This window comes from Bos grunniens, chromosome 21, assembly GCF_055505025.1.
Source record: "Bos grunniens cultivar Pamir isolate PY7600 chromosome 21, Bosgru_T2T1.0, whole genome shotgun sequence".
NCBI lineage: Eukaryota > Metazoa > Chordata > Mammalia > Artiodactyla > Bovidae > Bos > Bos grunniens.
Window position 1 is genome coordinate 35,526,941 of NC_141185.1, and position 27,697 is coordinate 35,554,637.

The window sequence follows — 27,697 nt, forward strand, 5'->3', positions numbered from 1 at the left end:
TAAGTTTACCCATTCCCATTCTCTTTCTATGCTCCTGACTCAAAAAGCTTATCTCCATCTCAGACTCCTCTGCAGAGCTTCACATAGGAATATCTTTTTGCTTACTGACTTCCCTTGAATATTTCAAAGACAACTTAACGCATAACATTATCTGAAATGAAATACTTGATTCTCATATCTGCTCACCCTCCAAGGGAATTTGCCTTTCTAGTAGCTTTTTCTGTCTTGTAACTTGTACAACTATATACCCACTTGCTGAAGTCAATAACCTGGGGTTCACTCCCTGTTACTCCTTTTTCCTCACTTCTCGTGTGCAGTCCCTCAGTATGTCTCAGATTTGTCCATGGCTCTCATCTCCACTGACATCATTCTAGGTCAGGCCACCATTCTCTTTCTTGAGTCACCGCAGTAGCTTCCTAACTATACATTCTGTTTTTTCTCTTGCTTCTGTTCCCAGGCTATAGCTAGAGCAAGAATTTTTAAAACGTTCTTAGTCCAGGTTCAGTTCAGTTCAGTCGCTCAGTCGTGTCCGACTCTTTGAGACCCCATGAATCGCAGCACACCAGGCCTCCCTGTCCATCACCATCTCCCAGAGTTCACTCAAACTCACGTCCATCGAGTCAGTGATGCCATCCAGCCATCTCATCCTCTGTCGTCCCCTTCTCCTGCCCCCAATCCCTCCCAGCATCAGAGTCTTTTCCAATGAGTCAACTCTTCGCATGAGGTGGCCAAAGTACTGGAGTTTCAGCTTTAGCATCAGTCCTTCCAAAGAACACTCAGGGCTGATCTCCTTTAGAATGGACTGGTTGGATCTCCTGGCAGGCCAAGGAACTCTCAAGAGTCTTCTCCAAGACCACAGTTCAAAAACATCAATTCTTCAGCGCTCAGCCTTCTTCAAAGGTTACTCCCATTTTAAATCCTTCAGTGCTACTAGTTGCACTTAATAAGCGTCTCATTACAGGATCAATAAGCCCCTACATAATCCATTCCTGCTTCTCTCCCTAGGTTCATCCCAAACCATGTTCCCCCTTTTATAGCCACACCAATCTTTTGGTTCATGGCTCACAACGTCTCCTTCCCCCTTTCAGTCTTTGCATATGGACTTGTCCCGGATTATCACATCACAGCTTAAACATTAGCCCTTCTAACAGGTCTTCCTCACCGATTCTAAATCAATAACCCTTCTCTTGAATTCACGATCACAGCACATTGTTTATTAACTGCCTGGAAATTTTTAGTGTGTGTGTGTGTACATAATATATACACACCTACACATATAGTGTTTTAAGCTGTACATAATTTGCCTCTTGTTTAGACGAACTCCTCATCTGACATGGGTGTGTGTTGGGAGAGCTTGTCTGTCTTATCTAGCACTGTGTTCCCAGCCTGCTACTGTGCCTGTGGCAAATAAAAGATGATTAAAAGATTTTTCAATAAATAAAGTGGCAGGGAAATTTGGAAAAGATGGGGTGACATCTGATGAGTGTACATTACCAGGCAGTCAAAGAAAGAAAGGGCATCACGGTTTGAGTAATGACCAGAGTGTACAAAGGTTCAGAGGCAAGAGAGAGATGGTATATTTAACATACTGATTATATTCTTTAAAGACTGGTGGAATTTTGTGCATGGAGAAAAAATACTTTTATTTTCACTTTGTTTCATGCTTAATTTAGTAAATATTCCTACTAAACAAAGCTTGGAAAATCAGATTTTCTTAAGCTTTTACACATTGTTTATCAGAATTTAACGGATCTGATTATTTTGAATACTTTAGATATTTCAAACAGATAAGACCTATGCACAAAAAACAATACTTTAAAGAATATTTTATTTAAGCCAGTTATGAACCAGCAACACCATGAGTTTAATGTGTCTTCATTAGATCTCTCAAATGTAACGGAAGTGCTTATTTTCCTGTTTCCTGAGTCTAGAAGACTTGGGTTACCAAACAGTTGGTTTTTGGAGGGGGCACATCCTGATTTCTTTTCTCAAAGTGATTCATGCTTAATCCCTGGAGATCTTACCAGGCCCCATTTTTATAACTGAACTTGACGTTTCACATCAGAAGCACTGTAAAGTCCATCTAGTCAGTGATGGATTTTCTCCCAGATCCATATGTGCTTTGCTTGGCCAGCAGTACGTAGTCCTCCACCATGTCACTATTATACATTTATCTGGTGTATGAGCATTAATAGAAACATACAGATGCCTCATTACTATCTTATTATAATTTATCAAGTTATCTAGCACTTTCTGCTCCTAGCCTGTGTGATCTATTCTGAACAGATAGCCAGATTTCTAAAGAGGTGAATGCATTGACCATTGACACCCATCAGTCCTCTCTGGAACAGTTTCTAATTCTTTTGGCTGACTCATAGTTTCCTATATTTACCTACTGCTACTGGCACAGATAAAGACAGATGATATTTTTATATATAAATACATAAAAGAAGTAAAATATACAAGTATTATAATAATCCTTACCTAATAAAATCAATAAAATAATATCCAATTATATTCATTTTTCAGATTTCAACTTCACTTTTGTACATTTAATATTAACTCAGCATTAACCAGTTATGGCTTCCACAAAGTTATATAAAATTATTGTAATTATTGTCCTCTTATAACTTTTATTACTATTGATATTCTAACATCACAATTGATATCACAACTTGTCTGGTAGGACCTGCTTTAAACTGGCTTCTCTTTTCTTTTCGCACTAACCCTACCATCACTGAAGGTATCCTTGTTGTCTGGCAATAAGATATTTCAGATCTGTCTGCGTTTTCCTTGCCCCAAGGCACGGAATCCACTACTTTCCAAAGGACTTTGCTTTCTTCTAGCAGAAAAGAGCTCTAGCCACCAAAATCTAAATGCTCAGCTTGCATTAAGTATCAGTGTTGGGGGGAAAAAAAAATGCTACTGCCGATGCGTGGACACCCTTAGGGACAGAGATGGACAGTGTTCCTTTGTTATTCACATCGATTTTTTCCAAAATTTTTTATTATGTACTCTACCTGTAGTAAGAGACTGATGAAATTTTAATGATTTTTCTAAAATTTGTGAAGAAACATTAGGCAGTCAATAGAGACTGGAGTCTGTTGGGGATGGCAGATAAGTCGTGTGGCAATAGATAAGGAAGAAACACTTTGGTTGATTGTCTTGTATTATGAGTGTGCCAACAAAGGACTGATATATGAAAGGAGCGTAATCAGGTTAGCAGTATGGAAAGAAGAGCATGCTGTGTTAGAGAGCTGAGAGACCAGTGGCAGGAAAACCACCCAGGCCCCTGGGCTGGTCTAGTATGAACTGATGGGGACTAGAAATAGAGAGCTGGGTGAAGAGCCCTTGCTGAGACAAGTGCTCTGGATGGCATAGAAACTTCAATGCAGAGTATTATGGAGAGTTAGAGTTAAAGGTGAACTGAGTGTAGGATGCTAGATGGACAGAAGGGCTATTAACAGTGAATTCAGGAGGAGGAGAATGTCAGATGGAGAGTGAAGAGGGGAAGAATGGACTAATTAGCCACTAATATTAAGCTAAGTTTTGAAAAGCAGACAAGTACAGATTGTGTCTGGCCCATGTTTATTCTACAATAAATCTGCTGAATGAATCAGATATTTCTAATACTGCAATGTATGTTAATTTCATACTGTACTACCAGTACCATAAGTCTATATTTTATTTAATTCTCAAAGCAAGCTCTATGAAAAAGAGGTATACTGTTTTTATAGCTGTTGTGCTTATGAGAAAAACACAGGCTCATAGAGATTAAATAACTGACCTGAGGTCACAGTGCTAGTACGTGGCAGAGACAGACTCAAACCCAGACCTCTCTGACTTTATAGCTCTAACCAAAAAGGGAATAAAACTGATAGGGAGAATCAAAGTGATGGTGGAGGGAAGGGTAGAGATCAAGAAACAGTGTTATAGAAGCCCAGGGAAAGAGCAGTTTTTCAGTCAGCCCACTTGTGGTCCTGTGGCCAAGTGGAGGAAACAAAATAGGCAATCGACTTGATAAGTCACTGGTGAATTTAAGAGATGGTGTTAGGAGAGTAGGAGTGAGGGGAAGGCCACTTTACTAAAAATGCAAAGTATATTGAGAGTTGGACTATAAAGAAAGCTGAGCACCGAAGAATTGATGCTTTTGAATTGTGGTGTTGGGAAGACTCTTGAGAGTCCCTTGGACTGCAAGGAGATCCAACCAGTCCATCCTAAAGGAGATCAGTCCTGGAGAGGTCACAGTGGGAGTAGACTCTTCCTTCAGCCATGTTCATGGTGAGTGAGGGTAGAGAAGGAAAGATGAGCTGAAATCGAAAGCTCAGTGGAAAGACTCTTCACTGCCAGATGACCGAAGTTTCCTTCTTTAGTAATGACTACAGTTGAGTGTCAGCTATGTGCCCAACACTGTTCTAAGTGTCCCACCTGTACAACCTCATTTATTCTTCACAATCATCTTTTGAGGTAGGTGCTAGACCAGCCCCCGTGGCAGGTGAGGAAAGAGAAGGTGAGGTATTTATTCAAGGCCACACAGCTAGCAAGCACCAGACTGCCCATGTTGAGCAGAATTTGTTTTGGCCAGCAACATTGTAGAGGGTTTTCAAATTGTATCTATCAGTTCAGTTCAGTCACTCAGTCGTGTCTGATTCTTTGCGACCCCATGAACCGCAGCACACCAGGCCCCAGTGTCCATCACCAACTCCCAGAGTTCACCCAGACCCATGTTCATCAAGTTGATGGTGCCATCCAACCATCTCATCCTCTGTCGTCCCCTTCTCCTCCTGCCCTCAATCTTTCCCAGCATCAGGGTCTTTTCAAATGAGTCAGCTCTTCGCATCAGGTGGCCAAAGTATTGGAGTTTCAGTCCTTCAATGAACATCAATCCTTCCAATGAACACCCAGGACTAATCTCCTTTAGGATGGACTGGTTGGATTTCCCTGCAGTCCAAGGGACTCTCAAGAGTCTTCCCAACACCACAGTTCAAAAGCATCAATTCTTCGGTGCTCAGCTTTCTTTATAGTCCAATTCTCACATTCATACATGACCACTGGAAAAACCATAGCCTTGACTAGATGGACCTTTGTTGACAAAGTAATGTCTCTGCTTTTGAATATGCTGTCTAGGTTGGTCATAACTTTCCTTCCAAGGAGCAAGCGTCTTTTAATTTCATGACTGCAATCACCATCTGCAGTAATTTTGGAACCCAGAAAAATAAAGTCAGCCACTGTTTCCACTGTTTCTCCATCTATTTGCCATGAAGTGATGGGACCAGATGCCATGATCTTAGTTTTCTGAATGTTGAGCTTGAAGCCAACTTTTTCACTCTCTTCTTAAACTTTCATCAAGAGGCTCTTTAGTTCTTCTTCACTTTCTGCCATAAGGGTGGTGTCATCTGCATATCTGAGGTTATTGATATTTCTCCCGGCAATCTTGGTTCCAGCTTGTGCTTCCTCCAGCCCAGTGTTTCTCATGATGTACTCTGTATATAAGTTAAATAAGCAGGGTGACAATATACAGCCTTGATGTACTCCTTTTCCTATTTGGAACCAGTCTGTTGTTCCATGTCCAGTTCTAACTGTTGCTTCCTGACCTGCATATAGGTTGGTGGTCAGGTGATCTGGTATTCCCATCTCTTTCAGAATTTTCCACAGTTTGTTGTGATCCACACAGTCAAAGGCTTTGGCATAGTCAATAAAGCAGAAATAGATGTTTTTCTGGAACTCTCTTGCTTTTTCCGTGATCCAGTGGATGTTGGCAATTTGATCTCTGGTTCCTCTGCCTTTTCTAAAACCAGCTTGAACATCTGGAAGTTCACAGTTCACGTATTGCTGAAGCCTGGCTTGGAGAATTTTGAGCATTACTTTACTAGCGTGTGAGATGAGTGCAATTGTGCGGTAGTTTGAGCATTATTTGGCATTGCCTTTCTTTGGGATTGGAATGAAAACTGACCTTTTCCAGTCCTGTATCAGGACTTGAAATTATGGTTTTTAAAGTAAAAGGTACTCACTTCCAACTGTAATAAAAGCTGAGAGCTGCAGATCATACTTGGTTTATTGCCATATATACCAAAGACAGAGAACAAAATCAGTTTTACCAAATTTAGAGCCATTTTAGGTGGTTAACTTCAGAATAAGAGTTCCTTCTTGAAGCTGCATTTCACCCACCCTTCTGAGAAGAAAAGAGAACCAAAAGAAATGTCCTTGATATCATTCTTATGATGCCCTGTAACTCTTGGAAGAACACGTTCTTAAGGACCAAGTTTAAACAAATGCTGAAGGACTGGTGAATTTCTTTACATATCTTGAGTTTTAAGTGTTTAAAGGACATGAATAAAATCCTTAATGTTTAACTCTTGCTGTTGAAAATATTGGGACAGTGAATTGAAAGGCGGGTATGAACTCATATCTTTTATAGGACAGGAAGGGGCCATTGGGCTTTCTCCTGAGTCGTTTAGTGCATGCCTGTGACATGGGAACAAGCTGAGGTTCCACTAAACTACTTACCATTGCCAGCAGAAGAGAACTGCCTGATAGAATGGTCCATTCTTCTCCCCTTGGTAGTGCCAGCAGTAGATAACTCCAAAGTCTCCTTCAAGTAGACTTTTGAGTTTATGGGTTTACAAAGTATTCCTGAGTGCTGAGTCCATTTTTCTTTGTCATCCAGCTGCAGGAAACAAACAAGTTTCATGGGCCCTGAAATTAGCCACCAACTTAAGACAAAAGATAATTCTGGAACTGCCACTCAGCATGCTATATCTGTTCTGCTGCCTCTATAAACCAAGCCTTTTCAATGTAATTATATGACTTGTACAACTATTGCTAAATTGATGAAGACAGCCTGGATTTATTTATTTTTTCCTCCTTTAACTTAGGAATCCGTACACTTTGTTGCAGCGTTTCCCAAAACAGATTCTGTAGAAATCCACCCTACTAAAACAAACTATGCAAAAGGAACCTGTAAGTAAATATGCTGGGGAATTCTGCTAGCAGATCTTTCCTGCTGCCACCACTACCTCCTTTTGATTAACAATTTACATTAGCATATTAAAAGTTTTCCAAAGTTCTGCAATAAAGGAACCAGGTCAGCATTTCATAAAGTCACTCACTGCACACTGTGTTTTCAGAGCTTTGAGGTCAACCCTCAGCTTCTATGTAGTCAACTTTTTTAGAGTCCATATACGAGTGAGATCATGTAGGTTTTTTCCTTTCTGTGTCTTGCTTCCACAGGCAGGGAGGTGGGGGAACGCGGAAGGTGTTAGTCCAAAGGTACAAAGTTGAAGTTATGTAGGATGAATACGTCTAGAGGTCTAATGCATAGTATGAGGACTTAGATGAACTGGAAGTTTGCTGGAAGAGTGATTTCAGGTGTTCTCACCGCAACAAAAATAAAAAAGGAAAAAATGGTACCTATGTGAGGAGATGTCTATATTAATTAACTTCACTGCAGTTATCATTTCACTGTGTATGTATGTCAAATCATCACGTTGTACATCTTAAATATGTACAACAGTACATATTGTACATATATTTATATGTACAATATATACAGTTTTTATTTTTAAAAATGATTTTTACAAATGAGCTTTGAGGTCAAGATCTAGGTGATCTTGAGCAAGGTATCTCCCCTTCCTGAGCACTTAATTGTAAAGTAGGGTAAAAATATAGTTCTTGTACATGCACACAGTACGTAACCATTCAGTGAATTGTAGCAGTTTCTGTACTGGCTGATGTTCACACTGCCTCAGTGTCCAGCATGGGTTAACAACTTTTCCTTTTGGAAAGTTGCTATAATGGATCATAACCTGGATTTGTAATAAGATTTATCTGATGAGTCACTAATACCACACAAGTATGAATGAAATTTAACAGTTTGGAAGAATCTCCCATCTCAGAGGGGGATCCTAGAGGCTGTTCAACATTGAGATGCAGCTACACGATTAATACTGATCAGTCAGTGTACTGTAGAAAGAACTTGGGAACTTGGTAATTTACCCGAGCTCTCAGGTAATTAATGGAGTCTGTGAATTAAGAACCAGCTAGGTAGGACTTTGCATTTAACCACTCTGCAGATGTTAATATCATTATTATTTAAATTGCTGTTCATTTATAAAATGTTTAATACAAGTCACAGTCAGCCAAACCTCCTTGGAAATACCAGTGAATTATGGAAATTGAGGTTCCTACACATCTCAGGAAGCAGAATGGTATGTACATGGTTCAGAACAACTTTAGCACTGAGAAGGAACCCTGCCATCCGGGAACCAAGCTTCCATATGACTTTTCTTGTCTTTTGTTTATATGGTAAAAGATAGAGTTCTCATGGTAGAGATGCTGAGCAATGAAGATTGGAAGTAAAAACTGGAAAGAAAAAGCATCCGATGAATCCTATAGATTGGTATCTAAAAAAATTAATTTGAATGTCACTAATACTGGACCAGACATAAGTGAACCTTAAAAATATTTGGTTAAAAAAATTAATACTGTAGACAAGAATAGACTAGAAGGACTGTTTACTCAAGGAATAAATTATTGTTGGATACTTTGATGATACACTATGAAGGTTATTAATGTTCCTGGCCTATTAACAGTTTCATATACTTGATCTCCCTGCCAGTATTTTATCTTATTAAAACCCAAATCCATTTTTTTTTCACAATTAGTTCTCCTTTCAGTTAGCTTGGATAAATGGGGCTTTATTGTACAGTTATTCTCCAGTGGTTAGATTGATTATAGAATACAAGTAGTCCATGCAAAACTATTATCAGATTTCAGTCTTAAAAGAGTGTCCTGGGACAACCATGTTTCCTCAACTCTGAGTATAGATTGCCATAGGTTTATCAATCATTTATTTTTGAGATGATTTTCCTGTTTTCTCCAAATAGGATGAGCATTTTATATTTCAAATATCTACATATGTATTTGATGTAGGAAGTAGCTGATGAAAATTCTACTTAAATTGCCTCTTTACTAGCTGTAGAATTAAGAGTTTTGATTACCAAGATACAACCTGAAGTCTAGGATGATATAAAGAAATTATAGTTGTCAGTGTGGTCTCTGCGCTTTAAAAAAAAACTTTCCTCCTCTCCTTTCTCTTCTGTTGTTGCTTTTCAATATAGCATATTCTTTTTTCCCTCATTTTCCTATACATATAAGTGTCTTTTAATTGTGTTCAAATAGTAACTGAATACAATGTTAGCACTTTATCTCAAGTTGCTTTCTGAGTAAAGTCTTCTCAGTCACTTAACATAAAAGATGCCAGCATAATATTTTTTTAAAGCACGTATTGAGTGGAACTGATGTGAATGCAACATCAGTGAAGACTGGTCTATGCTCTATTCTCAGAGTATAAGTCAAACAGTAGCTGACATTATTTGCAGAGGCTGACAGCCTTCTCTCAGACTGCTTGCATAAATTTGGGTATTAATATGCTTCCTGCCTATTTAGAGAGAATTACTGTTCTATCTGCCTCAGGAGACTGTTTTATTTCCAGATTTAACTCAGCACAATATCATGGGCCCCAACTTTCGAGTTAAGCATCCTTCTTTTCAATGCACACCTTGATTTAATGAGCATGTGTTCAACTTGCTCTCATCAGCACACTTAGCTGCACACTACAAGTATACAAAGATCCAAGTGTCTCCTAGGAGACTCAAGACACTTAGCCCCAAGATAACAGAGAAGGAGACATGCAAACAAATGGGTGGGATTGTGCAATTTTTCCAAAGTTCTAGGGAGCAAATGTGGTCTTATGGAGGTAGAGGGACAAACATCCATTGAGCACCTGGAGGTACTTTGTATGCATCTTCATTTCCACAACTGCCACATGAGGTAGATGTTATAGATGAGGAAACGTAAGATCAGAAAATGTAAATCACTCCCTGAAAGGCATTCTGCCAATTTGTCAACATAATAACAGTGCATGCATATAGCATGCACTCAATATAGCACGCACTCAAATGAATAGTTTTCAACCCTGCGTGAGTCTTTCAGGGAAGCAGTTTTCAGCATGCAACAAGATCTTCAAAAAACATGTATGTCCTTTAAACCAGCAGTTTAATCTCTAGGAATTATCAGATGTGAACAAAGGTTGTGTGTGTGTATGTAAATGCAAGAAAGTAACTGTAGCCTTATCTTAAAAAATAAAACTTTCCAAATAATTAGTGATACTGAACATCTTTTCATGTGCCTGCTGGCCATCTGTATGTCTTCTTTGGGAAAATGTCTATTCAGAACTTCTGCTCATTTTTAAATCAGAATGTTTGTTTTTTATCATTATCAAGTTATATGAGTTCTTTACGTATTTTCTGTATTAACCCCTTATCAGATATATGATTTGCAAACATCTTTTCCATTCAGTAAATTATCTTTGTGGGTTTTTTTTTATGATTTCCTTTGCTGTGCAGAAGCTTTTTGGTTTGATGTAGTCCCATTTTATTTTGCTTTTGTTTCCTTTGCCTGAGGAGACATATCCAAAAAGATATTGCTAAGACCGATGTTAAAGAACATGCTGTGTTTTCTTGTAGGTGTTTTATGTTTCAGGTCTTACATTCAAGTCTTTAATCCATTTTGAGTTGATTTTTGTTTATGGTATAATATAGTGGCCTAGTTTCAGTTTTTTGCATGTGGCTCTCTAGTCTTCCCAGCACCATTTATATGAAGAGACTGTCATTTCTCTGTTTCTTGTTCTTTGTTGTATAATAAGTTGTTCATGTATGTATGGATTTGTTTCTGGGCTCTCAGTTTCCTTCCAATGATCTGTATGAGTGTTTTCCTACCAATACCACACTGTTTCAATTACTATAGCTTTGCAGTATAATTTTAAATTGGGGACTGGGATACCCCCAGCTTTGTTCTTTGTTTTTAGAATTTCTTTGGCCATCTGGGGTCTTTTGTGGTTCCATACAAACTTTAGAAATTTTTTTGTTCTGTTTGTGCAAAAAATGCCATTGGGATTACACTTAACCTGTAAATTCCTCTAGGTAAAGGCTTTTTCAACAGTGTAATTCTTCCAGTCCCTGAGCATGGAGTATCTTTCCTTGTCTTTGTGTCTTCATTTTCTTTCGAAAGGGTCTTACAGTTTTCAACGTCTAGATCTTTTACTGCCTTTGTTAACCTTATTCTGAGGTATTTTATTCTATCTGTCGCAATGGTAAGTAGTAAATGGGCTTGTTTTTCTTAATTCTACTAGTTATTTAGGAAAATTTTAATCGATGATTTGGGAGAATGGCATTGAAACATGTATAATATCATATATGAAATGAGTCGCCAGTCCAGGTTCGATGCACGATACTGGATGCTTGGGGCTGGTGCACTGGGACGACCCAGAGGGATGGTATGGGGAGGGAGGAGGGTTCAGGATGGGGAACACATGTATACCTGTGGCAGATTCATTTTGATATATGGCAAAACCATTACAATATTGTAAAGTTAAATAAAATAAAATTTAAAAAAAAAGAAAAAAAATCACAGTAAGATATCTCATCCCCATTAGAATGGTTATTTTCAAAGAGGTGAGAAGTAAGTGTTAGAGGTGTGGAGAAAAGGAGCCCATTATGCATTGTTGTTGTATGTAAATTGGTGTAGTCACTATGGAAAACAATATGGAGAATTCTCAAAATTTAGAATAAACCACCATATCCAGCTATTCCATTTCTGGCTACTTATCTGAAGAATATGAAAACACTAATTCAAAAAAATATATGCACTCCTATGTTCATTTCAGAATTATTTATAAAAGCCAGGATATGGTAAATAAATGGATAAAAAAGATATGGGGTGTGTGTATGTGTAGACAATGGAACTCAGCTATAAAAAAATGAAATCTTGCCATTTGTGACAACACAGATGGACCTTGGAGGTATTACACTAAGTGAAATAAGTCAGAGAAATACAGATGCAATATAATTTCATTCCTATGTGGAATATTTGAGTTAAATTAAAAAAAAAAATGAACAAACCAACCAAACAAAATGAAAACAAACACAAAGAACAGAGTGGTGGTTACCAGTGAGGACGGTGAAATGGATAAAGGGGGTCATCTGTATGGTGACAGATGCAAAGTAAACTTCCGATGATGAGCACACTGCCCTGTACAGTGAAGCTGAAATATAATAGTGTGCATGTGAAACATGAATAAATACATGAGGAGGGAAGGAAAGAAAGAGCAAACACTTTTGGACACGTTCAGTTCAGTACAGTCGCTCAGTCGTGTCCGACTCTTTGCGACCCCATGAATCGCAGCACGCCAGGCCTCCCTGTCCATCACCAACTCCCGGAGTTCACTCAGACTCATGTCCATCGAGTCAGTGATGTCATCCAGCCATCTCATCCTCTGTCGTCCCCTTCTCCTCCTGCCCCCAATCCCTCCCAGCATCAGAGTCTTTTCCAATGAGTCAACTCTTCGCATAAGGTGGCCAAAGTACTGGAGTTTCAGCTTTAGCATCATTCCTTCCAAAGAAATCCCAGGGCTGATCTCTTTCAGAATGGACTGGTTGGATCTCCTTGCAGTCCAAGGGACTCTCAAGAGTCTTCTCCAACACCACAGTTCAAAAGCATCAACTCTTCAGTGCTCAGCCTTCTTCACAGTCCAACTCTCACATCCATACATGACCACAGGAAAAACCATAGCCTTGACTAGACGGACCTTTGTTGGCAAAGTAATGTCTCTGCTTTTCAATATGCTATCTAGGTTGGTCATAACCTTCCTTCCAAGGAGTAAGCGTCTTTTAATTTCATGGCTGCAGTCACCACCTGCAGTGATTTTGGAGCCCAGAAAAATAAAGTCTGACACTGTTTCCACTGTTTCCCCATCTATTTCCCATGAAGTGATGGGACTGGATGCCATGATCTTCATTTTCTGAATGTTGAGCTTTAAGCCAACTTTTTCACTCTCCACTTTCATCAAGCGGCTTTTTAGTTCCTCTTCACTTTCTGCCATAAGGGTGGCGTCATCTGCATATCTGAGGTTTTTGATATTTCTCCTGGCAATCTTGATTCCAGCTTGTGTTTCTTCCAGTCTAGCGTTTCTCATGATGTACTCTGCATATAAGTTAAATAAACAGGGTGACAATATACAGCCTTGACGTACTCCTTTTCCTATTTGGAACCAGTCTGTTGTTCCATGTCCAGTTCTAACTGTAGATACTCGCTATCAAAAAGAGAAACAGTTGAATAAATTACAGCAGTGTGAGGTAGCCATTACAAATAGTATTTTCAAAGAATTTTTTATGACATGGGAAAGTATCCACAGTAGGATATAGTACTAAATACAGTATGGTCTCAACCCTGGTTTAGAAAAATATATACAGAAAAATTACCAGAACAAAATGTCCCATAAATGTAAATGTGGTTATCTCTAAGGAACTGAATATTACACAGTTTTATTGCCTTTTTATAGTAATACGTATTCTAAATTTTCTGTAGTAAGTTTTTTTTTTTAGCTTGTAATAATAAGATGTTTTCTTTTGTATTGTGGATTTAAGAAATGCTTTAGGAACTGCTCCACTGAAGTCTCCATTCCATACAGTTAATGCAGACTGTATTACTAACCTCAGATACAAGAACGTTCCCATGGAGAGCCAGTGTAACAGTAAGTCAGAGAACTGGCTCTGGAGCTGGGCTTCCTGGGTGAAAACTTAGCTCTGTCCTCACTTACTGTGTGATCCTTGGTGCATTGCTCACCCTCTCTGTGTCCATTGGTGCTCCCATCTATAAAAATAGGATCAATAATGTGCCGTCATGTAAGGTTGTTGTGAGGAACAGATTTTAGTAAGTGCATAGAGCATAGTAAGTATTCAGTCAACTGTTACTTTTGCATTGGATTTAAAAGCTATTGCTATTTTTATACCTTATAGTTGTTTATTTTAAAGCTGGTAACAACATATTTTTTTATATAAACTATAGCAGAAGCATTCCCCTTTTTGCATTTTGTTGACTTAATTCACTGAACTCTTGACACCACCTCTAGATGAGATAGTTGGCTGTATTAGACACAGACTAAATCCTTAGTCATTTGGCAAGTTTAGGATTTTAGGACCTAGTTAGATCATGTAACAGCATCAATCATGTGTCCAAGCTTCTGCTAAGCCATGGAGAAATCATTAGAAGGGTGATATATTTTTCCTGCTGTAAGTCAGCCAACATTTTTTAGTGTCTCCTATATTCTGTGAATACAGAAGTGAGAAAGGCCCCTGCTTCAAGGAGCTCACAGTAGATACCCAGCAATTACATGCATTATAATAAACGCACCATTTGAAATAGACAAAGTCTTATAATGTGTATTTTGGGGGCAACAATGATTTAGAGTGGACTAGACATGACAAGCTTTCCTAGGAAAGAGCTCTGAAGTGTATTGAAGCACACAGAAGTAAGTGGGAAGGCTAAGATGAGAAGCAGCGGAAGCAGTAAGCACAAAAAAGATGCATGATACATCTGTGAAAATTTAGGTAACTTGGCAAGGCATGGGATTGGGGATTGCTAGATAGGAGAAAAAATGAATGAGATTCTAAGAGATGAGCTGAAAGAGATCAGTAGGGCAGAGGTCTCATTTTTATCTTGGAATCAGTGAGAAGATGGTAACAAATTTGCCTTTTTAAAAATTTCAGTAGAAATGTGTGGAAGATGGATCAGAAAAGGTGTGGGGTTACCTAAGGAGAGAAGGCTGTTGCTGTAATTCCAAAGGCAAGAGGGACTGGATCAATATACAAAGATAAGGAAGATAGCAAAGAGGGCTGAGAGTAGCAAGCTGGACAGCAAATGACCTTTAGCTGTATGTGGTAAAAGCAAAGGAGAAATCCGGACTCAACTCCCAGATTTCTGATTTGAGGAGTACACTGGGCAGAATAGCGGGGTTACTGACTGAGCAGGGGACCCCAAAGGGAAAACAGGTGTGATAATGGGGTCAGGTGTAGACAACAAAATTCAAGACGACTTTGGGTGACTCACCTGGAGTTGCCTGGTAAGAAAACGTGGATCTGGAGTCTCAGCAGCACAACCTAGGAGGAAAGAAACAGCACAGAAATTTGGTCATTGAAGCTGTGAGCTGAGTAAACTTGTCCCAGGGAGAGTCTGCAGAAAGAGAAAGAGAAGAGGGCCAAGGACAGAACCCTGGGGTTATAGCATTCGCAAGTCCTCAGAGGGAAGAGTAAGAGAGCAGGAGGAGGAAGACTGAAGATTCAGGACACCTGGAGGAAGAAGATTCAAGATGTAGGGTATGATCAGCAGGGTCAAAGGGCGCCCTGGGGGAACTGATAATCTAGCCCGGAAGCCACTGCATCTACAGGTGAAGAAATGAGGTGGAAGAATTGCCCATGTCTGTACTTGATCAGTCACCTAAGGAGGTTAGAGACAGTTCTTAGGAAGTTGAGAGTGGAATTGACTTGAAGCTAGAGAAAGGCGATGGGACTTCACCAAGCCTGGAATACAGGTAGAATTGAAGCCAGGAGAGGACATTCAGCTGGGGTGATGAGACTTTTCAAATCCATCCTTGTGGCTGAAAATAACTGAACGTTGATTTATTTATTGATAGTGGTCAGCAGTGTCATCACTGAATAATAAAGACAGCATTTGGCTCTCTTTTAGTTATAAAACCTGCTGGTTAAACAGTATCATATAAAACTGGGTGCAGTGTTGACCCGATATCTTGTACAAAGTTAAGGAAGTCGTGACAGGAAAGCACTATGGCTTATGCAGAGCAGACTCATTCAAGAAGAGTCTAACTTTGAGGGCATCACGAGGGTCAGTTTGATGGGAAAAAACTATCCAATATGGTTATATGCCCTCTTAAATTTTTGGTGCCTAGTGTTATTCACTCAGTTGTGTCCAACTCTTTGCGACCCCATGGACTGTAGCCCGTCAGGCTCCTATGTCCATGGAATTCTCCAGGCAAGAATACTGGAGTGGGTTGCCATTCCCTTCTCCAGGGGATTTTCCCGATCCAGGGATTGAACCTGGGTCTCCTGAATTACAAGCAGAGTCTTTACCATCCGAGCCACGAGGGAAGCCCCCTACCAAATTTTTGGTAGCTAATTCTAAAAGTCCCTTTGGTTTAATGCAGCTGTTCCTGGCTATGCCCCACCCCATCTTTGCTCTAGCTTCTGGTTGCTGAGCTGTGGGCATGCAGAAGGAAGAAGGAAGGGAAGGAGAGTTTCTTGTGCCCCCTTCCCCACCCCTCTGCATCTTCAGTTCTTTTTCCATCTTCTCATTCCATCTCTTTGGCCTGTTCTTGCTAGGGAGCACCTGGCTTGCAATGCAGCTTAGGTGATAACTCTTCATTTACCAAAAAGAATATCTTTATGACAGAAACAGTCAAGTGTTACTTTGGGAAATAACTTGTCACAACCTGTCTATGCTGGTCTGCTCACAACTCTGTCATAGTGATGGTTTTCTGTGACTGATGCCATACCTGCAAAGAGGAAGGTAGAGAATAAGGAAAAGCCATTGGGAAACCAGGTTCTAGGGCTCGTTATGTCACTTCCCTAGTGATTTGATCTCATGGAAGTCATGGGACCTCACCTAGCCTCAGCCTTCTCAGTAAAATTTTTGTGACAATCAAATGAGATAATATTCGTAAAGATGCGTTCTGATTGCAAAATACTATTCAGCTATCAAGCAGTGGTGGAAGTGTTAGTCACTCAATTCTGTCTGACTCTTTGTGACCGCATGACTATAGCCTGCCAGGCTTCTCTGTTTGTGGAGTTCTCCAGACAAGAATACTGGAGTGGGTTGCCATTCCCTTCTCCAGGGGATCTGCTGGCCCAGGAATCGAACCCAGGTCTCATGCAGTTGCAGGCATTACCATCTGAGCCACCAGGGAAGCCCAGGGCTATAATCATAACCAGGATATGAAAGCAAAGGGAAACCAGATTTCTCCTTTTAAATCTGTTCTGAAGACCTCAGCCTTCCATTCCAACCCAGTATTTAATCAGTTTCTCCAGAGCCACATCTCTTCTGGTCCCTACTAATCTGTGCTGATATATCTTGGCTCCTGTGGTGGGTGATGCATCTGAGTAGCAGTAAGTTAACTCCATTCTCCTCCCCTTAGTGCATGGTGGAAGCCCTTGAAATTCACCCCTAAAGAAGAAAAATGGAAAACAATTTACAAAGTGCTTCCTCAAGGCCAGGCACTTTCTTTGCCTGAGATCCTTTTCCACAAACCACAGGCTGTTCCCACAGAGGAGAAATTAGGAAGCCTTTGCAGTTGAGACCCATGGAAATTACATTTCTATTAAAAGCTGTCTGTGGCTCAATGTATCCATCCCAGATACAAAGTTAAATGATGTAATAAACTTATTCAAAGACATAAAGCTATTATATAAAGTGCCATTTAAATATCTTCCACTCGGTGTTAACAAAATACAGCTATAAATCTCCTTTGGTTGTAATTTTGCAAGTTGCTAGGTCTCAGTGGGTTACGCATCTGCCAGTTCTTCACTGCTGAATTCTCTTTTCTAGTCCTGACACGTGGGATTTCAGGGATGCATAATCATCTGAAATGTGATGATGTTTTCAACTTTCTTGGTGTCATCACTCATGAGTCTGGGAGTGCTAAGTCCCTTCTAGGACAGGTTGCCCTCAGTTTTCTACCTGCGGGCCCTGCGCAGGGCTGAGGCCCCATATTTCATATACTTAAGATTAGAGGCAAAGAGGACCAACCAACAAGGCCATGGCTCGCGATTCAAGGTTGAGAACTGACATACCTCCTGTGAACTCTGACCCACAGCTTCTTGCATGGGGCCATACATTTAGGGAGGAAGGGGTAGAATGGAAGGGAAGAGTTGAAAGGAATACAGAGCATCATATCTAGGGACATTCAGGATCCCCAGTTTTCCTGTAGTGATTCACTTAAATGCAGCTCAAGAGGAAATGCTCATACGATCTAGATAGGTCTCACTGAACTTGCCCCACTCTCTGAACTTGTTAGGATTTCCATCAGTTCCTAAATCCAGATGGACCCCATCCTTCTGAGCCCCACCAGACAGAACAGAATGGAAATGAGTGCTGTCAACATCAGCGTGAAGAGAAGCCCTCAGCACTTGCCCAGGTCCTGCAGGCAGTGGGTATTCTTCCTCCAAGTGCATCGGTCAGACCGAGTCAGAAGGCAAGCCAATTCATTTCATAGACCCTCCAAGTCTTTCCAGAGTCTGACCCACCTTGCTTGCTTCCCAGGCGGCGCTAGTGGTAAAGAACCTGCCTGCCAATGCAGGAGACAGAAGAGACTTGGGTTCAATCCCTGGGTCGGGAAGATCCCCTGGAGGAGAGCATTGCAACCCACTCCAGCATTCTTGCCTGGAGAATCCCATGGACAGAGGAGCCTGGCGGGCTACACATGGGGGGGTGCAAAGAGTAGGACACGACTGAAGTGACTTAGCAGCACCCGCGGAAGGGATACTGTCATCACAGGTCAGCCAAGTTCGTTTCTGATGCTTTTGCTGTCCTCTTTCAGGAAACAGCATCCTCCATTCAGCGGCTGACAGCGTGACCAGCGCCGTACAGAAAGCGAGCCAGGCCTTGAACGAGCGTGGGGAGCGGTTAGGCCGTGCGGAAGAGAAGACGGAGGACTTGAAGAACAGCGCCCAGCAGTTTGCGGAAACTGCACACAAGGTGGGTCTCTCCGCACAGCGGAGCACTCAGCTCTGGGTGGTCAGGGAGCTTCGGGGCCCAAAACTTTCTATCAGTATGTTTGCCATGCTGCTGCTGCTAAGTCACTTCAGGCATGTCCGACTCTGTGCGACCCCATAGACGGCAGCCCACCAGGCTCCTATGTCCCTGGGATTCTCGAGGTGAGAATACTGGAGTGGGTTGCCATTTCCTTCTCCAATGTTTGCCATGATGAGGTACAAAATCGAGCCTTTTTTCGCCCCTGTGTACAATTTCCTCCTGCTACTTCATAAGTTGTGTGTGCAGTGAAAGAGTTCTTCTTTTACGTATTTGGTTATCTCCTTTCTGCTGGCTTCGTCCCTGACTCTGACCCCATATCTTTGGGAATTGTGGACCATCTTTAGGTTCTACCCAGAAGTTTAAGGCTCTAGTTTCAGGGAACAGGATGTAGGTGGGGGTTGGGGGGTGGCAGGTCTCAGAATATCCCTCCTCTGTTGGCCAGGGCTTGAAAGAGGACTGTGGGCTCTTGTGCTTACTTTTCCATGCTGTCCCTTTCTGGTTATGAGCCTAGCATCCTGTGTTCTTATCTCTTTACCATATAAAAAGCAAACTCTGGTCCCAGGGCACCTCAGGGCTGGTGTCCCCTGCAGAGAGGCCTTGGACCTTTAAGGCTGATACAGAGCTGCCTGCAAAATTTCCACCTGCCTCTGGGTGCAGAGAATGGCCTTTCCCACACACCCCAGGTATGCACATTCACACACGCACTGGAGATGATGCGCCTTTCAGAAAGGGAAGTTGTTATTGGCAGCCAGCTATCTAAGGCAGTCACAAACGACGGGAAAGAGAGGCCCTGTTGGTCAGGTGATAAAGAGGATTTATAACTGTTCTTGTGCTTTGGATCAAAGGGCAGTTCTTTTCTGGCTGGTGATTTGAATTTAGGTTTCCAGAAATGTCTGCTGATAATGGTTAGCGTGTCAGAGACATGATCTGGCCTTTCAAGATAGGATTTTCAGGTGACCTTTAGGGGAAGAAAAAAATGAATTTGCTTCAAAGGAAAAGCCCACTTTTGCTGAGAAAACAGAAATGGACAACCTGAAAGTAACAGGAACCATCTCCCCAGCTGAGCTGGGCTGGCCCCTTCCCAAAGCTTAAGCCCAGGCCCCACCATGGATCCAGATCCATGTGGCTGCATCTCGCCTTCCCTTGCAGCCCCTTCGCACAGACCCGTCTTGTGGTGTCACGACAGCGTCATACTGTGCTGCAGCCCTGCTGGGGGCCAGAGCCTGGTTTGCCACGGCTGTCACAGAGGGAACAAGCTCAGAATTATGGTTCCCTTCACCCCTTCTGCAGCCTTCATAATGGAGAAATAATGATGGAGTGGAGGAGCTAGAATTTCCCACCAACTGCATTTAGAGCAACAGCAACTGTAGTGATTTAAGGGAGGGAAGGGCAGTGAAAGTCTGGGAACATGTAAACAGTGTTGATTTCAAGGCTAAAGGGAATTATTTTTAATTGTCTTCAACTGTGGGAAGGGGGTGACATTGTAGCACTTCTCTCATCTTGTCCTACAGAAAAGAACACTCAATAGTGCACTGACAACATTCTGCTAAAACAAGAGTTAAGGTTACTGATTAGACAATGAACCAGGTTACCAAGGAAGTCTGTGAAATCGCTCTTCCTAACGCAGAGTAGAGAATACCTGGAGGTCATCCATGTCAGTACCCACCTCAGAGAACGTCATGCAGACCTGGGGTTGGATAACCTAAGCAGACGGCCAGAATTCTTGGCCCTGCTCACTGGGTTTCCCTGATACTGTGGCCGAGTGAGCTAGGTGGTTGGTTGGGAAGGCAGTATGGTATGTGGTTAACATCTGCTGTTTACCACCTCAGTGGCCTTGGGCAGGGACTTAATTTCTTTAAGCCCCTGTTTCCTCATCAGTAAGGACTGCTACCTAATAATAGTGCTTTCTCCTAAAGTGTTGAGAGAATTGAATGCATTCAAACCTATAAATCGGTTAGCACAGTACCTGGTGCATATACATCTTAATTGATATTAATTATAATTGTTTCCATAAGAAATGGTTTCTGCTGAGCCTGCTCTAATCCATTGTCGCATGGTGAGCACTGTCGGGGGGGTTGGAGAAATGTGACTGAGGACCCCAGCACAGGGATGGGGAGGGACCGATGGTGAAGATCTGTGCCTTCCAGTGTGGGGTGGGAGGGCCTCCTGCTGAATGCCAACACTTTCTAAACACAGAGCAGCCCTTAAGAAGGGGACCTGTCAGACAGAAACTGATTAGACCACCAAAGGCACATGGGTCTCTGGCTTTGACCACTGGGAGGACTGCGCCAGCTAGTTACCTGCTTCCGTGGAGAAGACGCAGGAGGGGGGCAGTCTCCACTTACTGTGAGTGGTTTCCCCTTCTGTGAGTGGTGTAAGGTGGGGGCACTGCTGGTGTCTGTCAGTGTGCTTGAGGGAGTGTTGAGAGACACTCTGATAACCAGACTTGCAGTTTTCTAAAACTGGGGATGTGCGCTGATGAATCACCGGCATTGGCAGTATTCCTAACGAGGAGGTTGACCTCTTTAGATAAGGTGTGGCTATTTTCCAGGGACCAGGACTCCTGATTTGTCCCATGGCGTAGGCTGACCATGAAGATGTCATTTTGCTGGCCGAGGCTCCTCCAGGCCTGCTGGTGAGGAGAGTTCAGAGGTGGAACCCAGGCCTTCCACCACCCCAAACGTGGCTGTGTTGACTCAGAAAGGATAGGCTGTGTTTAGAAGTCAGGACACAGTGCTCATGTCAGAGCCCTGACAAGAAAGGCAGTTCTGGGTGAGCATTCCTCTGGGCTCCCTGATTGAACAAGGACATGCCACCTTGGCTGGAGAGGAGGGCACGCTTTCTGGACGGATTGCAGTAGAAGAGCATCTCTGGCTTTTTTGGCTTCCCCAGGTACATTAGACCGTGGATCACTTTTGCAGGACCCTGCCATCAAGATACGTGGGTGTTCGTCTCCTGTAGAGATGATGGAAATGCTTCTGGACCCCTCTCTTCCCCCAGCTCTGTTCAGCCTGGCTTGGGGAAGTGTGGTTGCTTCCTGAGCTATGAGCTTGGCACAGCCTCAGACCTTAGGAAAGTCCAGCTCAGCCACAAAGCAGGCCTGGTCACTCTCTGCCACTTCAAAAAGCACAGCGGTACAGTGTGTGCAGGGCTTTGATGCCCGCCTCAGCTGGTGAGTCAGCAGGCGAGAGCAGTACCCACACCTAGGCATCCTCAGATGACATTTCCCACAGAAAAGAACAGTGATCTGCCCTGTTCTGCACAAGCCCACGTTTGTGGGGGAGCGAGTGGCATTTCCCTCCCTGGCAGGGAATGATGCCTGTGTCCCTACTCCAGTCATCTGCTCCCTGCGCATCTGAGCCAGAAGGGACCTCAAGAGTCCAGGCCTCTTAAAGAATCCCCCTGTATGGGCTTCCCTGGGGGCTCAGGTGGTAAAGAATCTGCCTGCAATACAGGACATCCGGGTTCAATCCCCAGGAGAAGGGAATGGCTACCCATTCCAGTATTCTTGCCTGGAGAATCCCATGGACAGAGGAGCCTGGTGGGCTACAGTTCATGGGATTGCAAAGAGTTGGACATGACTGAGGGACTAACACTTTGACTTATGAGTAACAATATTTTCTACTATTACTATTATCATTATTATTTAGATGGAGTCATTTACACAGCTTTGAAAGAGAAAGCTTTCCATGAGACAAGAAAACAGAATATAGCAAAAGGAAATTTTTAACTTATTCTCTACATTAATTCATAAGCATTTGAGTTGGAGATATTTATAGACACGGGCTTCCCTTGTGGCTCAGCTGGTAAAGAATTCTCCTGCAACACGGGAGACCTGGGTTCGATCCCCAGGTTGGAAAGATCCCCTGGAGAAGGGAAAGGCTACCCACTCCAGTATCCTGGCCTGGAGAATTCCATGGACTGTATAGTTCATGGGGTCGCAAAGAGCTGGACACGACTGAGCAACTTCACTTTTCACGTTCACAGACCCGAGGGAAACTGAGGGACAGAGCGCTTGTGACTTTAGCGCTAAAGGTCATAAACACATCTGTGCTTATGGAAAGCACCTGCCTTCCATATTCTAAAGTTTCTAACTCCCAGGAAATTAAAGAAAAAAACCCAAATGAGGTAGAATGGAAGTGATGCCACTTTCTGCAGAAATATCTCACATAGCAAAACGTCCAAACCAGCTGTATTTCTGTGAAACTGAGCACGCCCCAGCCGGCTGGGGCTCCCCTTAGCGCCAACCCCAGCTGCACGGGAGAGGTAACCGGGCTGGTGTGAGTAGCAGCACGCTCGCTGCTGAGGATGGATGGATGAGTAAATTGGCACATTAGCTGAAGGTTAATAGCTCAGTGAACAGCAAGACAGCAGCTCTGATCAAATATTTATGGTTGGTTTTCATTATGCACAACACTTAACGGCTCTGTGTTGATTTGAATGATTTGCATTGCTAAATAATGTATTAAAACTAGAGACAGAGCAAGAAGTGGACACCTTACAGTGGAGGGGCTCGGAAGGTGGCTGGGAAGTGGGACGGATCAGAAGAAGAGTCCTGGGTTTGCCATTTCTACCCACCATATTTCCTGGACTATCAACTCGTGGAGGTCAGGAGTTAGGAGCCTCTGCCATCTTCTTGGCAAAAACCCACAACACTTAGCACGGCAGTCTGGACACACTCAGGGCTTCACAAACACTGGTGGTTGATGTGCTGTTGGTATCAGCACTGCAAAAGGTCCCTAGGGGCTTCACTTAGGCGGGCTTCACCAGACACAGGTACCTGAAGCTCTCTGAGCTGAAGTAGAGACTGTGGGTTAGTTGCTCAGTAGTGTCCAACTCTTTGCCATCCCATGGACTGTAGCTCACCAGGCTCCTCTGTCCATGGGATGCTCCAGGCAAAAATACTGCAGTGGGTTGCCATTCCCTTCTCCAGGGGATCGTCCCGATCCAGGGATCGAATGTGGGTCTCCCGCATTGCAGGCAGACACTTTACCATCTGAGCCACCAGGGAAGCCCCCAGGTAGAGATTAATTTAACAATGTAACTACCTCCAGTCCAGCTCCAACCTCAGGGATCAATCCCTAATATCAAACTCTGTAGCCACCCAAGGAATCACAATTCAGCCTGTATCCTGCCTCCTGCTTCACATCAGTGTACCGGCTCCTTGGAAAGGATCTGGCTAAGGAAGGCAGTGTCAGACTTAATTTTATGTTTTGTACCTGCATACATTTCCTTAAATACACCATCATGGGCTCCAGCTGGGCTTGGGAAACTATTTAATGATACAGTGGTATTTGGTGTTTCCATTTATAAAGATCTAACATTTCAATGAAGCACATTTTTCACATACCAGAGGGAGCAGCAAGTCAAGGTTTGAATTTGATCTATTGTTCGGTCCTGGTTGGTTACGCAGTCTTAATTGTCAAGTGCCTTGAACCTGGTTGAACGTCCAGGATATTACGTGGATTATTGCAGATTGTTTCTCTACAGTTGGTGATTTGTAATACTTTGAGATGTCAGTAAATACTTAAAACTGAAGAGAGGTCTTCCTGGATAACTAGTAGCCTGGAAGCCCAGACGCCTTTGTTGCTATGCTAGGGTGGGCCGCTCATTCTGCCTGTCCTTTGCCTCTTCCGGTTGTTCCTTCAGTGGCAGGAAGGAATACCATAGAGCACCACCCGCCCTGGACACCTGCGCCAACAAGCCCACTGCGGGAGGAGTAAAAGCGCAGTGCTCGGTGGGCTGTGTAGGGAGTGTTACGTGTTTCCTTGGCACCCCTGTGAACAGCAGTGGTGATCTGCCACAGCAAATAAAATGTTGGTGCTGCTGCTCAGCGTGGATTTGGGAAAGAAGCAACCAGTGAACTCTCCCCACTGCTGATAACATCTCACATTTGTCCCTTTCTCTCCTTAGCTTGCCATGAAGCACAAATGTTGAGAAACTGCCTCTCCCAGAGACCTCTTAAGAGAAACTGAAGTTTGTTCAGCAGTTTTTACAAGAAACTCCGGACCTCCGCTTGCTTCTCCAGCCCTCAACCCCCACCAAAATATGGACATTTAGATTGTTTTTCCTTTTCAGATGTTAATATGAGAGAAAAGATGGTGTGTTTATATTAATACATTTCCCTAATAATCTTGCTAAGAAACGCTGCATAGTATCAGCTTCATTTTTTTCTGACTGTGTGTATGCGTGTGTTCGTATGTGTGTTTTTTTTTAAGGGTTTTTTTTTTTTTGTTTTTTTTTTTTGGTAGTTTGAATATGAAATTTGGACCAAATAATATATTGAGCTAGGTCTAAGCTGTATTTTTTTTTTTTCCTGATATTAAGCAGGAAGACATTTTAATGTGACATCAGATGCTATTGTTCCTGGTTGGAAATAAAAGTCAAGCAGGTTGGTTTCACTCAGGCTCTTAGCTGCTCTTAATCTGAAGGTTAAGATTCTATATCCTGAGACATAAATCTGTATTATGGAAAACAATTGGATTTATCAGGAGAAACAGCAGTCTTTGATTTTGCTTTTTGTGTGGTAATTTTCTGCGTGAGCCATCACCAGCATTCAAAAAAACAAATAATCACAGATAGAAATCTACTTTCTGAGCTACAGTTTAAATTCTTCCACTACTTGTTTCCAGGCTGACTATTTAGAATTACCGTATGAATGATAAAAAATTGAGATTAAAGACCTAAGTAAAAGCCTATTTAAAAACTAATGTGAATTCACGAACATTTCTTTGTCATTGTCCCAAATTATGGTAGCGGGTTTTGAAAAGAGCTTGAATTTTTATCAAGAATTGATTTGTCCAGATAAAGTTCTGTGTAAATGATAATGTGAAAAGATAATACATTTAAAGTCTTTTTTCTTTTCACAAAGACATACCTGTTTAGAGACACCCTCATGATGTCCTTAGGAAATGGCCTTCAGTTCTCAGTATCTGATTTTTGGAGGCTTTGATGTTGTTACTGCTATTTATTTAATGTAATTTGAAAGTGCAAGCTTCTTGACAAATTGCATTTCATGGCAATTGCAACTTGCCTCATCTGACATAGAACAGTATAGTCTTGAAGCCTTTACATTGTAGTCAGAATGAATGAAGTTGGTTCATTACAGCCCCTGATTTTGTATCATTCAACATGGACCCAGATTTTCAATCTGAGAGTTCGGTTTCTTAGAGGGTTAAAATGCTAAATATAAAAGCTGTGCTTTGTCTTTCTGAAACAAGGAAGCAAGCTGCACATCCCAGATACATTCTCAGCCTCCCGCTGTGATGCATTGATTTTTAAGCTGCCTGGATCATCAGGACCCTTTCTATTCCTTCCTACCTATTGAGCTGACTGAGGCCATGTGTATTATAGCTTCTACATAGCAGCATAGGATGACTTTGGGATTATTTATGCTGATTTAAATAGCTTAAATTCTCCTGCTAAAGCTTTCCCAGGGAGATAGAAAATCAGGCTATTGGTGGGGGAAATGATCTTAGTCAGTATGTGTCAAAAGGGAGATGAGATTTGCCAGAGAAGAATTTCTGAATCCTCTTAGAGAGATGATCCAGTTCAAGGAAACTCTCTGTAGAATTTATAGGGTAAACTATATAAGTTTACTATAATATTTTGTACTTTTCTTTTGGTGTCTTAAAACTTAAAAGCAGCAAGGAACTTATTATCTGGTGAGTACTATTAGAAGCATTTATAATTTCTAAGAAAAGCTGAAAATATCACACCAAATAGGTTTTCTTTGCAGACCTCCATTTAGTAAAAGCATGCGTGGGCACACATATACATCTTCCCAAATTGAATCCTAGCTTCAGAGATAGATAGTTGATATAAATAATTAGAAGAGTAAATCTCAAACCCCTGACAATCAGCCAAACGCAAAAATAAAATTTGTTGCCAAGTATTTTTTGTGAAGCTGCTTCTAAAGTAGCAGAGGGTGAGGTCATAAGCATACTGTGAAATGTGAGATTTTTTTTTTTTCCTCTCTGGTAAACTTGTGAGAGTTATCCTTCATAAACATAAGTAGTCCACATCTTCCCCTCTTTGCTCACTCTCTGTTTATCCTTTTAAACTTCAGTCTTTTGGAAGACATCCTGATTGGAAGAAAGTCTATCTGCCCCATTACTAGCTTCCTCCATTGATTTGCCTCCAGGCTGTGGTCATGCCCTTGACCTCCCTGTGTCCAAGTCCTGCCTAGGCCTCCACCCGCAGAGAGGGCCCCAGTCCCTTCTAGACCTCCTGACTTTGCAGAAAAGCAAGCCTTGTGATGACACACATGAGGTTCTTTGGGATACTTTTGTAGAAGGTGCTTCAATACAAAGTATTAATACAATCTAACCTAGAGGAAATTGCTAAAATGACTCACATTATGTGGTACCAATTCATTTGGGACCAATTCAGCGGCTTGCTAAAAGACATTTAATTTCTTTGTTTCGTTTCTGCACCTCACCACTGAGTTTTGGAAATACATTTCTGTGAAGGATTTCTTAGACTGTACTGACAACCAATAAAGAAGAGAGTCTTCCCAGTGTTCTCACTTCTTCCTGGATGTAGCTGGAGTATTCTTCCCTAGTACCGTTAGATACCTATGTACAGGAAGTAGTGATTCAGGTTAATGTTTCATATTAACGAATGTATTTGTAAAATGTAACAAGAGCAGTAGTTAACTTTTTCTAAGCTCTGAAAAAAAACATAAAGATTATGTGTTAGACTTAAAATTTCAGTGAAATCTGTCTTAATACTACTTTTGTGGCTAACAATTGTGCATTTATGTAAAAATACTTATACAGAATGCCCTCAATAAACAATATTAAAGATAGGTTTCGCTTTCAGTTTTTAGAATTGTAACACTGCTGATGTCTGTTGTACAGTTACTAATTCTTCAGAAGTTCTCTAAGATGTCACACATAATTTTTGTTCCTTTCAGAGATGAGTAACACACCTGCTCTGTGATTCATTATTACAGCAAACTCTAATTTTGTCATTAAATATTTTAACTGTGATGAAAGTTCGTTTCTCTCAGTTATTTGGGAAATCTCTAAAACAC

General features: G+C 41.8%; 1 protein-coding gene and 2 long non-coding RNA genes across 10 annotated transcripts in view; 1 reads left to right on the forward strand and 2 right to left on the reverse strand.

Annotated features, from left to right (window-relative positions):
* The window catches only part of STXBP6 (syntaxin binding protein 6), a 278,917-nt gene extending 251,259 nt beyond the window's left edge, over positions 1 to 27,658 (forward strand). For all 7 annotated transcript variants that reach the window (XM_086365243.1, XM_086365242.1, XM_086365248.1 and 4 more), the window contains 2 exons: positions 18,446 to 18,603; positions 24,574 to 27,658. In XM_086365243.1, coding sequence (XP_086221369.1) covers positions 18,446 to 18,603; positions 24,574 to 24,597 — 182 coding nt within the window. In that variant the 3' untranslated portion in view covers positions 24,598 to 27,658. The remainder of the gene's footprint in view (positions 1 to 18,445; positions 18,604 to 24,573) is intronic.
* LOC147349351 (uncharacterized) lies at positions 1,814 to 6,775 on the reverse strand. Of its 2 annotated transcripts, none has more exons than XR_015150429.1 (2): positions 6,508 to 6,775; positions 1,814 to 2,174 (listed from the first exon to the last, which is right to left on the reverse strand). It is a non-coding gene; the product is annotated as an uncharacterized LOC147349351 (long non-coding RNA). The 2 variants fall into 2 exon arrangements; XR_015150428.1 differs by lacking the exon at positions 1,814 to 2,174 and adding an exon at positions 6,038 to 6,172.
* LOC147349352 (uncharacterized) overlaps positions 8,370 to 27,697 on the reverse strand; it is a 92,485-nt gene continuing 73,157 nt past the window's right edge. Inside the window, exons 2-4 of the long non-coding RNA XR_015150427.1 lie at positions 14,947 to 14,996; positions 13,658 to 13,710; positions 8,370 to 13,150 (exon numbers count right to left, since the gene is read on the reverse strand). This is a non-coding gene — a long non-coding RNA (uncharacterized LOC147349352). The remainder of the gene's footprint in view (positions 13,151 to 13,657; positions 13,711 to 14,946; positions 14,997 to 27,697) is intronic.